Genomic DNA, 12,401 nt, shown 5'->3' with positions numbered 1-12,401 from the left:
CTGAGTCCAGGCCTCTGGAAATGTGGGGTCCCCTCAGTCCACAGGGCAGCCGTCTCCTCCTGTTAGGGCACAAATGTCATCCCGGTTCTCCCCTGCTGCTGGTGAGTCCTGAGATTAGCACCCATCCCCTCGCCTAGGGAGTCTGCTAAGAGCTTACTGTCCCTCTCGCAGGCCCCCAGGGCTCCCCGAGGACCCCACCCTGTCATCCCGGGGGCTTGCGGGCTCCTGGCCCACTGTCCTCCCACCTGCCGGGTAGTGAGCCTGCGTGCTGGTCGGCTTCACAGTCTCATGCTTCCAAGTCTTGCCATTGGTCTGTCTTGGCACAATTCTAACGGGGCCACAGGGTTGTGTCTCTTTTTCTTCCTTTGGGCTCTTGGCCCACAGGCCTTATCCCGTTGTCTCACACCATGTACGTTATCAGGACTCGTACCAGAATGCCCCAAAGCCCCGCCCAGCCCTCGTGGTGTAACTGGGCCTTCTGGTTCTCTTAAAACCCGTTTCCTCCTGGGCCTTCGTGAGACAGATGCCCTTTCCAGTCCGGCTGCCATCCATTAGCTGTAGAGCTGTGCCAAGTTCTTTCCCGGCACGAAGCCGGAGTTTCGTCATGTAAGGAGCCCCCTCACAGGACTGTTATGAAGTCAGATAATAACCTGTAAGGCTCTAGGTAGGTGATCAAACTTCCACACATGGCGGCTGTTCTTGTTAAGATGGTTTACCTTGTCTGGTGTGAGACTGTCACCCTCCGGCCACACCACCTGCCCCACAGCCCCCCCTCCCTTACACAGCGCTGCACCGTGTTCCAGCCCCGGTGTCCTTACGGCGGCTCGTAGCCGTCCAGAGCCCGCTCACCCACCCGCACGACACGCGCGGCTGCCGGTTCGTGGTGGGACACGCATGCATCCATGTCTTATACCCAGGTCAATATTATATTGAGTTTGCAGAGTTGCCAAGCAAATGACGTCCTTGAATTTCTCCATCACTTTTTTTTTTTTTAATTTCAGATTTTATGCTGCAGAAATTGCCATCGGTCTGTTCTTCCTGCAAAGCAAAGGCATCATTTACCGGTACGTGGACGCTGTCATACGCCCATCTCAGCCCCGGCTCCTCCCTCCCCTGCCTCTTCCTTCAGCTGCTTTTGAAGCTCAATTCCATAGTGGGGGTGGAGTCTCCACTGCTAACTTGGGCATGTGTTCTGCCAGGCAGCGTCGCCCACCGCCCTGGCAGAGTTTGGGCAGCTCTGTGGGGTGCGAGCAGATCTCCATGGACTCTGCCCCCAGTGCCGGCTCGGAGCTCGGGCGTGAGACCGTTCGTTCTGGGGGGAGGAGGCTCCCCGACAGGGTGCAGCATGCCTGTCTCTTGCATATAGGCCCCACATTTGGGTTTGGGGAGCGAGCAGAGCGTCTCAGCTGGCAGGATGTGACAGATCATGTTATTAAGAAACAATTCGTGTTGCGTGGCTGTGTAACTGCAATTTAGAAATGGATCTCTCCGTAGCTTGCCCTGAAAGGCAGGATTAAGTTCAGTGTTTGGCATTTGCCCGTATTTGGGGGAACAAGTATGTCATCGCAGCTGTATGAGTCATACATTTTATATTTTGTGCAAGGCAGACTGTCGGGCTTGAGGCTGATATTTGTCAGCGAGTCCGTGGTGTACAATTCGCCTTCCACCACATGAGTGCAAATGGCAGAGACTGTGCCGGCTGAGGCTGGTTTGTTACGCAAGAGAGGGCACAGGCGCTCGGGGCTTCTGAAGTGCACTTGGCACGGGCGAGGGTCTGTTTAAAACATCATGACGAGCCGTTCAAGTCCATTTCATTCATTCATCTGACACACACTTATCAAAAGCCTACTATGTGCTCGGTTCTAGTCTAGGTGGGAGGGATACAGCTGTGGAGAAAATAGACAAGCCCACCTGCCTCTGTAGAACGTACATTCTAGTGGTGGGGGGTAGGGATGGAAATCTCACAGATACAGTCTGTCAAGTAGTGGTCAGTGCTTTGGAGAGAATCGAGCAGGGGAGAGGGGTGGTAGGTGGTGATGGGTTGCCTGTCATTCTGCAAAGGGCGTGGGACCCGTGTCTGAAGAGCTCAGGTGGCCTCAGGGCCCTGGGCCTCTGAAAACAACTCCAGGATGTCGGCCCTTCAGGACGTAAAACCCAGAGGTTAGGATTTCAGGTGCTAAGAGCAGGCCTGACATTCCTCCCTTCCTCCTCCACTTGTTATGGGGTTTTTTAAGGGGATACTTATCACTCATTGAAGCCGTTCGGCATCTGAACCATCTGTGTGTAGGAACCTAGACACAGACTGAAAAGGCCAGATATGGGCACAGACTCCCTGTGGGCAGGGCAGCCTCACAACCCTGGCTCAGACACGCGTCACACTCACCCGAGACCTTGAGTCAGAAGTTAGTGACCAAAGAAGCAGAGACTGTAGGATCCAGACCGACCATAGCCGTGAGCTCCATCGAGTCCCCAGACATGAGCGGGGAGGCGGTTCTTCACAGCAACACCCAGAGTCCCAGCGTCAGGGCTCCAGGGGACAAGCGGCCATGTCTGTACCCGGTGGTGGCGTTGGGGCCGTCTCCTCTGGACCAGCTCTGAGTTGCAATTAGGGCTTATTCCCGGCTGCAGAGCTTCCAAACCTGGTTCTCAGCCTCCTTAGCGATTCCAAGAGCTCCCCATTCCGTTTTCCAAATGCCCTTTTAGGTTGAAATCATCAGAGTTGCTTTTTGTTGCTCGCAGTAAAGATCCTCCATTGATACAAGCTTTTTTTGAAATCGATAATCAAATGAAAACCATAAACAAATTACATGACAGAAGATGGATGGCTTTTTCATTCCATCGAGATTGCCTTCATGATGGCGAAGTCTTTTGAGACGTTACACACCCCTTCCTTCTTTTTCACTGAGATCTCTAGTTAATGGGACAGTTCTTAAGTAAAGAAGAGAAAGAGGAGGTATGTCAGACTTGCCCTCTCTGAGGACCATGGCCGGGGACACAGGCTGGGAGGAAGACAGAAGACCCATCCTGCCAAACTTAGTGTCTGATTTACTGATTGCCATCTCTGGAATGTGTGTTCGTTTTGCCTTTGATGAATTTCTGAAAGTGAAGACAATTGCCCCAGCCCCCTTTTGAAGCATAGACGAGGGTTTATTACATTGAACAAAAGAATACAGTGAAGGGTGTGGCTGGTTAGCTCAGTTGGTTGGAGCATAGTTCTGGTAGCACCAAGGTTGCTAGTTCGGACCCTGCATGGGCCACTGTGAGCTGCACCCTCCTTAAAAATAAAAATAAAAATAGAATACAGTGACTATGAGTGGGGTATCCTCCAACCCCAACACCTGCTGGCTCTTGACACCAGAAGCTGCGTTTCTGGAACAGATGCAGATTTTATCCCTTCCCTCGTTGCCCCAGCCACTAGTTTGGGGGCATGTGGTCAAGTTGGGAAGGTCATCAGTGCCTGTTAATCAAATCACACACGGACCTGGTATGTTTAGGTGAAGCAAGTTGCTGCAATGCCCAGTATTTCTAAGTTCCAAGCTGGCATTCAGAGACCCCCAGGGCTTGTAGATAAGCATGAGGGCTGGACGCGGGTAACACCATGGACAGCGCCAAAGGTGGTGGAATGCAGCGGTCAGGTGTAAATGAACCTCCCTTTGGAAGACGAGACCTCACAGACACAGACAGGACACGGCAGGATGCGTTTTCAGGTTGTATCTCATAGTTGAAAAAGATGACAGCACCTCAACTAAAGCTAACTTAAGTGAAGAGAGGCATTTGGGGGCTGACATAACTGCTAAGTCCAGGGGACAGATCTGACTTCAGGCCTGAAGAGAGCAAATGATTTTACCCGCGTTTGCTTGATCACCAGCCCTTAGGCTTCGCTTGATCTATACTAGCTTTCTTCTCTCCATCTGGTGACCTGTGGCACTTCGAGACTTACGTTCTGCCACCTGAGCCCTGAGCAATGCCAGTGTAAGAAGAGCTCTTATCTTTCCTGACGGTACCAGCAAAAGTGCCAGGGCTAACGCTCGATGGCTTTGATAAGCTCCTGCTGGGTCGCATGGCCATTCCTAAAACCTGACCACCACCAACGTGACGTGGCTTGAGAGCCAGGGGAGGAGGTTTCTTCAAAGGAATATCAGGATGCCCTCATCCCAAGATGCTCGAATAGGCAGAGACCACAGGTGTCCACACCCAATGCAAATGACGATGGGTAGAGATCTGAAATGAACACAGATCCCTTTCCCCTCAGGAAGTCGGGCTTCTATTGGGGTTGAGGGAGTCTGGCCCATAGATCTTCCATACCCATTGGTATTGACTTAAAGAAAGTGTTTAGGGAGAAGAACGCGTGTTGCTATTGGAGTCCTACGTGCTGGGACTGGGCAAGGGCCCCCCGAAATAGCGGGCTCTTCTTATCAGCACAGAGGAAATAAAACAATGAGACTGCAGCTCACGTCCTTTCGGTTAAAGCTCACATGTCACCTCCTTAGGTTCTCGGTGACACCTGTTCAAGGTGACCTCCCCCAGTGACTGTCTGTCTCATCAGCCTCTTTCTTGTCTTCCTGCCACTCATCCAAACCTATAAGAATCATGCCTACAGATTTGGCTACTTGCTGACTTTCTGTCTGTAGTGGAATTTAATCTGAACAAGAGCAGGACGCTTGTTTATCTCGTCCACAGCACAGGCCCAGCTCCAAGCAGAGTGCCTGTCACATAGTAGGTGCGCAACAAATACTCTTGGATTGAAAGAATTCCTGGAAATTGCTAGTTATGTCCTAGAAACTGGCCTAGGAGGGCTTGGAGCACTTGGACCTAAATAAAGTTCCCTCAACTGGTTTTTTTCCTCCATGAACCTCAGATGTAAAAGAATAAATAAATAAATAAATAAAATTCTTGAAACATATGTCTTCCTCTGCAATATAAGGCATCCCTCAGTTCTGCATGTCAGCTTATGACATGCCCTTGGATGCAAGAACCCTCTCTGGACACTCTGACCTTCACTTGGCTTTTTGTGGCACTCTCTTCCCAGAGCTGGGGTCTCACTGTGCCCTGGTGAGATACTTGGCACGGCTGGCTTTGTAGAAAAAGAAAACCACGGGTGTGCGTGGACCCTTCTCCATCTCCCTGCCAGATCATAAGCTGTTGGAGGGCAAGGGCTGGTTCATACTCCCCTCGGTGGCCCCACAACCCCTAGCACGCTGTTCTGTACATCGATGCGTGGCTGTTGGTCGACTTGAAATAAATAGCTTTTAATGACGTCCCTCAATTCTTATGTCCACCCCAGTGACCTAAAACTTGACAACGTGATGCTGGATTCTGAGGGCCACATCAAGATCGCTGATTTTGGCATGTGTAAGGAGAACATCTGGGATGGGGTGACAACCAAGACCTTCTGCGGCACGCCAGACTACATCGCCCCAGAGGTGAGAGGTGACGAGACACCTAACACGTGTCCATGTTGTGTCGATGTCCCCCTGCCCCCTCGACGGCCGCGGCAGAGCTGGGCAGGGTCCAGGGAGATACCTGGCAAGCACCCCTCGGGCTGGCCCTTCTTCTCTCCTCTAGAGCATTCCTTTCAGATTCCTTGCATTAGTCCATGCAAATCAACTTAGCACACATCCAGAAGCTCAGGCCCAAAATACATCAAGGTTTGGGAGAGATTTTAAATAAAACTCAAAAGAACCATCCACCATACATCAGTGAAATCCTTCATCAAGCTGCTCTGGCTTGTGGCCATCTGATCCCTCCTAATGATGACATGGAAATGTTTGTTAAGAGGAGGGAAGGAGAGAGAGAGAGGTCCTGGGCTGACGTGGGCTGACATATGACGCAGAAGCTGTGTGCTCATAGGTATGTGGTAGTCGTGCTGCGCCCGGGAAGATGCACAGTTCTTCTTGTGCCACAGAAATAAATGAAAGGCCAGAGGTTCCATTCTGGTGCCCCTCGCTTCTCAAAGGAAGTGCTCAGTTGCAGAGTGGGTTTCCCCAACACGTCATGGTACAAAAATTTGTGCTAAAAAATAGCTTTCCTTTTTCCCGGGATTGGTGCAGAAAGGCTACTTTCTGTGTGGCGTGTGACTGGGCTTTTTAAGGAACTGAGCGTGCAGCAGAGTCTTGGAAGTGGACATTCTAGAATTCCTCTTGACTGTCCATCACTTGATATGTAACAACAGCAGCGGGAGGCCCCCTGTAACTAAAGCCCTTGGCACAAAACTTCAAACCTGCAATCTCTTTTACCAAAGCGGTTCCCCTTGTAGGAACCTGGTTACACACACACACACACACACACACACACACGGTAGAAGGGTATGTGTTTAAAGTCCTTTCTTCATTGTAGCACTGCTTTTAAATAATCAACAATAGGAGAGAAGCTCAGTGACCACCCCTAAAGGAATGGTTAGCATCAATGTGCTGCATTTATGTTAGGAAAGATCGCGGTATGCAGCCTTCCGAAGGGCAGTACCTCTGTACGTGCTCACCTGGCCAGTGGCCGTTGGTCGGGGACGGGCCAACAGACAGAGTCATTCATAGGATGGAAGTGCCAGCCACTGACTCAAAAGAGTGAGTTAGATACATGTGTAGGGAGAGAGAGATAGAAAGATCGCTGAGACATATTGTTAAGAGAAAAAAAATGAAGGTGCAGACTGACAAATGCAATATGATACCATCTGTGGCAGAGAAAACCGCACACAGAACACTGCCGTGTCTTTCCTGAGTGTGTATGTAGGTGTGTAAGAGCACAGAAAATCTGTAAGATCACAGGTGTTATAACATTGGCTCTTTCGGAGGATATCGGCATGGGAAAGGGAAATTGAGCCTAATCGGTTTAAAATTTTCATAATGTCAGTGCAGTGTTGTATTACTTAATTAAAAAGTCATCCTTTAAAAGGTTTTACCCTTTCTGGGAGTTCTCCCGACGTGGCATACCTCGGTATCATGACTTTGTTAGTGAGTCAGGACCTCAGACACTAATCCTTGAACTGCCATGAGTTCAGTAAGGTCTGGTTCTCAGCTCTTGCTGCCCACGCGGCATCCTGCACGGATCCAGTCCCTGTAGGGTGGGGCCCTGAGCGCGGTCCCGAGGAGCCGCCCCTCCTCCAGCCTGTGATGGAATGAGCTGCAGGTCCGTCCTTATCCTGGCTTTGCCGTCAGCTCACCACATCACCCCTGGCAACTTCTTTCCCTTCCGCAGGCTCTGTTTCCTTTGTAGAAGGATTAGCTTGTCACCAGGATCAAATAAGACATGAAATACTTTGAATGCATGAAAACACTTTCGATGAGAAGGGTTCTCACAGAAAACTCTCCTCCAGCCTCGGGCAGTTATTTCTTCTCAGAGGTCGTTCCTAATCTCAGAGCGGAAGCCGAGTGGGGACATGGCGTTTGATAGACGGGCCCAGCTTGTGAGGGACACTTACTGAGCAAAACCAGCCATCACCGTGTAGTCACAGCAGATGGCATACCCGGGGAGAGGCACTTGTTTCTCTTCCATCCTCACAAAACCCTATGACATAAATATTATAATAAACTTCCTTTGGTGTTTGAAGAAACTGAGATTTGCCGAAGTCCAGTGACCTCTCAAGGTCCCACACTGGAAAACAGCAGGCAGGATCCCCAGTCTGGACTGTTTACCCTCGAACCCCAGCCTTTCACCTTTGCCCTGTCACCTCCTAACCCCGTCGATAGTTTTACACCCTACATTCTAAAACCTGGGGTGGTCGCAGCTACCGTAGACTCTGCCGTGCCCTGGCAATTTGGTAATAAGTGTATCAAAAATCCTGAAAACTGTACATACCATTCGATCCACCAACTCTACTTCTAGGAATTTATCTTACGAAAATAATTGGACAAACATCCAAACATCTAATTACAAGGGTCTGGACTGTAACATCAGAAGAAACCTAACCAACTGGGAATTGACAAAATAGATTTTGGTGGAATGCTGTGCAGAGGCAAACACTGATTGCGTTGGTGCATAAATATTAGCCCAGAAATTTTAAGTGACAAATACTTTATTAAAACTTCACATATTAAAATGTTTGTTCATGTAAAACACATACATACACACAGAATTCAATGTGTGCTAATAGAAAGGAACGTAGAAAGAAATGGACCAAATATCAGTCGTCATTTTTCTCTTGGTAAAGCATTATTGGTGATTTTCGTTGTATTCTCTTAGCTGATCTAAGTTTTTTAAATAGTAAAATCTTAATACATGCGATTACCTTTTTGAACTTAAAAATTTTCACTTTGGTAAATAAAAGCACGTGAAATGGGCCATCGTAGCCATTTCTGAGTGCACAGTTCAGTAGCACTAAGTACGTCCACACTGTTGTGTAAATGAGCTCACTTTTGTGCTGAGCAGCAGACAGTGTTTCCTCTTAAAAAGGCCACACTCGCTGCTAAAATTAAAAATAACACACCACACTAAGTGCTTCGGAAAGGCAATGTGACATCCACAGATGGTCCCCCGTCTGCAGGTACCTCTGTAAAGGTTATCCATCTCCGGAAGGTAAAGAAACAGCATGGGTGGACGCCAGGCTCCCTGTGCGCTCCTTTAGCCAGGGGCCCACGGCTGGGACTGTGACGGCAAAGGCCGCTCCCCCCAGCCCCCGCCCCCAGCTTGGTCCACTGTCCTGTCACGGAGCTGCATGCCTCCCTGATGGAATGCCTCTGTTTTCCAGATCATCGCTTATCAGCCCTATGGGAAGTCGGTGGATTGGTGGGCGTTCGGGGTCCTGCTCTATGAAATGCTGGCTGGGCAGGTAAGCGACTCGTAAGCGATTTGTGAGAACAGCCCTCCCCGAGCCCCATGTGTGTGCTCTCTTTAGAAGCAAGTCTTGGCTCGATACCACGTTCGTACATCTGAACCGCTCTGACTTGCACGGCCTTGGCTTACCCTCGTCTGCTGACCCGTTTCCCTCGGCCCCAGAATGAGGCCTCCTGTGGGCCCCAGGGAGGAGGCCCTGTGGGTGGGGCAGCCATGGAGCTTCGGGCAGGAGTCCCCTCCCTCCATCCTGCCCTCTGTCCCACAGGCGCCCTTCGAAGGGGAGGACGAGGACGAACTCTTCCAGTCCATCATGGAGCACAACGTGGCTTATCCGAAGTCCATGTCCAAGGAAGCCGTGGCCATCTGCAAAGGGGTGAGTGAGCCCCTCAGCTCGGGGGCCAGACCCCACCTACCAGGACAGCCCTCCCCCCACTTGCCAACCCCAAGCGCTGGCTTGGACCTGCTTCCTCCCAGAGCAAAGGGCTTGTTGGCACAAAAGCGCCCTGGAGGTCTGCCCGCAGCAGCGTCTGGATGCTGGTGGGCCCCTTCCCGCTCAGGCCCCAGCCTCTGTCCAGCTCAGGGAACACTGATCGAATCAGTGAGGTAGGAAGCGCAGAGACGTCGCCTGAGAATGGAACGCACCGGCAGGCGTGCCACGGCTCAGCCGTCAGTGTGCCCTCTGCTGCAGGGGCGTGTGGCTCATACCAAGGAAGGATTGTTTGTGGTGCCCTGTTGTCAGGCCAGGACCTGGGCAGGTCCCTGGAGGTCAGTGGCCTTACCTTTGGCGCCATCAGGATGACCTGACGTGCTTTTTCAGCACGCACAAACCTCCGCCTCATCCCAGAGGTGAAACCTGGGCATGTGCATTTTGAAAAGGTCCCCATGTGGCTTGAAAACCTTATGCCTTTAAACGTATTATCCAAATGTGGTAACTTTTCAACTCTGATGAAAGTGTGAAAGCAACACTGTGAGATCCCCAGAGAACGTGGCCCAGAAATGCTGCCTTTTCAAGGCATTCACCTCCCAGCAGGCTGTGGGGTGGGCTGCTTCTCAAGGTTAGACCACGGCCCCGCCTGCGTGTGGGTTCCACCTGTGTGTCTGCAGCAGCCAGGGCTGTCGGTCCTGGATTCAGGGGTGTGTGCACATCTCCCATTGCCCGACCAGCACTGTTCTTCCTGTCAGAAGCCGTGTGAGCTGGGGTGAAAGAACACGGGAAAACGCAGGCAGCTTGGGCCAGCCGCTCCGTCTACAAGCACCTCATCCCTTGGCTAGAATCCCCACTCCTAGCGAATCACCGAGGCTTTGGGTTTCAGCCGCCTAGGTTCAGATGCAAATATCCTGGGGAAACCATGGGAGAATAGTCTCCATCTCTAACATCTTCCAGTGAATTGGCGGGAAATGTTTTCTTTGAGGGTATGAGGCAGAGACAGAGAGCTGAGACCTCCAGGTTGAGTAGGAGATTCAGGTTTGTAGGAAAAGGGCACGGAGAAAGCTCAGGCGGGAGCCCTACGGACATTTCGTGGCGGGGGGGACAGCGAGGAGGTCATCCCCTGAGCTTTTAGTTTAGTGTTGGCAGCATGTAAAAGTCAGGGGGTTTCCCATAAACATTCAGCCTTCCAGTTTCTCTTCAAACGTGCGATCTCGCCATTCCTGCCAAGTGCCGGTCACCTGGATAGAGCCAGTGCACCCTTTCGGGAGGCCGTGCCCTCTCCCATCCACAGAAATCCCCATCTGTCCCCGTTCCATCTGGGCTCCAATCCCGATCCCGGCGTCAGCAGCCCTGTGACTGCCAGGGAGTTATTGAGAGGGGGCGTGATGGCCAGTGTGCACGTGGGGTCCTGGGTGAGCAGAGGGGTTCGCATCTTGAACCACTTAGGACAGCGCAGCGCTCAGCTGCAGAGCCGCCAGGCTATGGGTGGTGCTGTTTCCAATGCTGGCACCGCCGTGGTACCTGCCAGGCTCCTCCTGGCATTTGAGTGCATCCCCACGAGCGTTTCCACGTGGGGGATTCGGGCGCTCAAGAGACGGTCTGCAAACCTCCGCCCCTTTGCTTCCTCAGAGTGTAGTCTTGAGCAAGTTACTTTGCATCTCCAGGCTTTTGTTTCTTCTTTCTCTCTCTCTCTCTCTCTCTCTCTCTCTGTTTTCTTTAAGTCTGTTGTTTCTTTTTAATTTTTTTAATTTTATCGTTGACATTCAATATTGTTTTATCTTAGTTTCAGGTGCCCAGCACCGTGGTTAGACATTTCTGTAATGTCGAGAACCCAGCTGGCACCATATATAGTTATTGCCATATTATTGACTCGATGGCTTTCGTTTCTTTATCTCTAAAAGTGGGATAATGATAGGCATCGAGTAGCGTTTTCGAGAGCGTTCAATGAGGTGACATACGAGAAAGCTCCGCGTGGGGTGTGGGCACACAGTGGGGGCTTAACACCTGCTCAGGACCTTCCCCTGCACAGCTCCTCGGGGCCGGGACGGCCGGAGGTTCAAAGTGGGTCACGGAGAAGAGAGGGTTTCCAGGTCAGCTGCATTCAGCTTCCACTCCAATTAGCAACATCCATGACAGCACATTTCTGTTCATTTAGGACCCAAAACCTTCAGGGTTAAGTGGGGTGGCTTTCTGACGATTGGGTTTGGGGACCTTTCTGAGTTGAGTGGGCTGAGTCCAGTGTGGGCTCTTTCCTCAAGGCTGAGCCTCCAAAGAAGGGGTGACATGACGCTCAAGCCAACAGCCCCACCTTCCTCCTGCACAGTAGGCCCCAGGGGACGCGTCTGGGAGTCGATCAGAGTCGGGAACACTGATTAGATCCAGCTGTCTGCATAGCTTCAGGCACGTCAGGCAGAGCCGGAGCCGGGCAGACGGGACTTGCGTGCCTGCAGTGGCTTTCCTTCCATGGCGTCCTGCTGCTCACATGAAAATTGAGTGAGGCTTTTGAAAACATTCTCATTGCAACCGAACACGCCCTTTCTGTATTCAGCCCACTAAAGACCCCCCACCCCCCAAAACAGTCAGTATGTTTTTGCTCAGATTGCCGCTCCCACTTTGAACAAACTCAAAGCAGACAGAAGCCCACATGGGCCGAACGTCGGGCGTGAAAACAAGCAGAGATTAGAGGAGGGGCCTGTAGGCATGGGGGGGTCAGGCAGCTCTGTCCCACACACAGCTGTGTGACGCAGGACAGGTGACTGCTTCACTTTCTCTGCGGGATGAGGGCTGTGGTTGCTGAGACCCCAGAGTGTTGTGAGGTGGGAGGGGGGTGGGTTGGGACGGCCCTGACGTGGGATGCACTCAGGGCAGGGAAGACATTCCTGCTGTGATGGTACTCGTGGCATTCGTAGCCAGGATGTCCCAGCCCTTCTCTCCTCCAACCTAATCCTGCACAAATGTCAAGGCTTGGCTCAACCTTCCCACCCTCCATTAACCTTTGCGACCAGGCCAAGCCACAAACACATGCCCAGGGCTCCCCCGTTGCGCTTCAAAGCCCAGGTTTTGCAGTTAGAGGCGGAATCCAGTCCCAGCTGTGCCACTTCCTTCCTCTGACGCCTCCCTCTCTCTGAGTGTCAACTGCCTCGTCCTTCAAATGGGAAAAGGAATCTACCCAACGCACTGGGTTGTTGTGGAAATTGGGCAAGAT

At 51.6% G+C, this 12,401-nt stretch overlaps 1 protein-coding gene across 2 annotated transcripts in view; it reads left to right on the top strand.

Annotated features, from left to right (window-relative positions):
- Positions 1-12,401, top strand: part of PRKCB (protein kinase C beta) — a 214,972-nt gene that overhangs the window by 182,344 nt on the left and 20,227 nt on the right. For both annotated transcript variants that reach the window (XM_074322927.2, XM_074322926.2), the window contains exons 12-15: positions 1,002-1,064; positions 5,285-5,423; positions 8,681-8,761; positions 9,032-9,139. In XM_074322927.2, the coding sequence (XP_074179028.1) occupies positions 1,002-1,064; positions 5,285-5,423; positions 8,681-8,761; positions 9,032-9,139 (391 nt within the window). The remainder of the gene's footprint in view (positions 1-1,001; positions 1,065-5,284; positions 5,424-8,680; positions 8,762-9,031; positions 9,140-12,401) is intronic.

The sequence above is a fragment of the Rhinolophus sinicus genome, chromosome 10 (assembly GCF_057876585.1).
Source record: "Rhinolophus sinicus isolate RSI-liver-muscle chromosome 10, RSI-T2T, whole genome shotgun sequence".
Taxonomy (NCBI): domain Eukaryota; kingdom Metazoa; phylum Chordata; class Mammalia; order Chiroptera; family Rhinolophidae; genus Rhinolophus; species Rhinolophus sinicus.
This window is presented reverse-complemented; position numbering and strand designations above follow the sequence as displayed.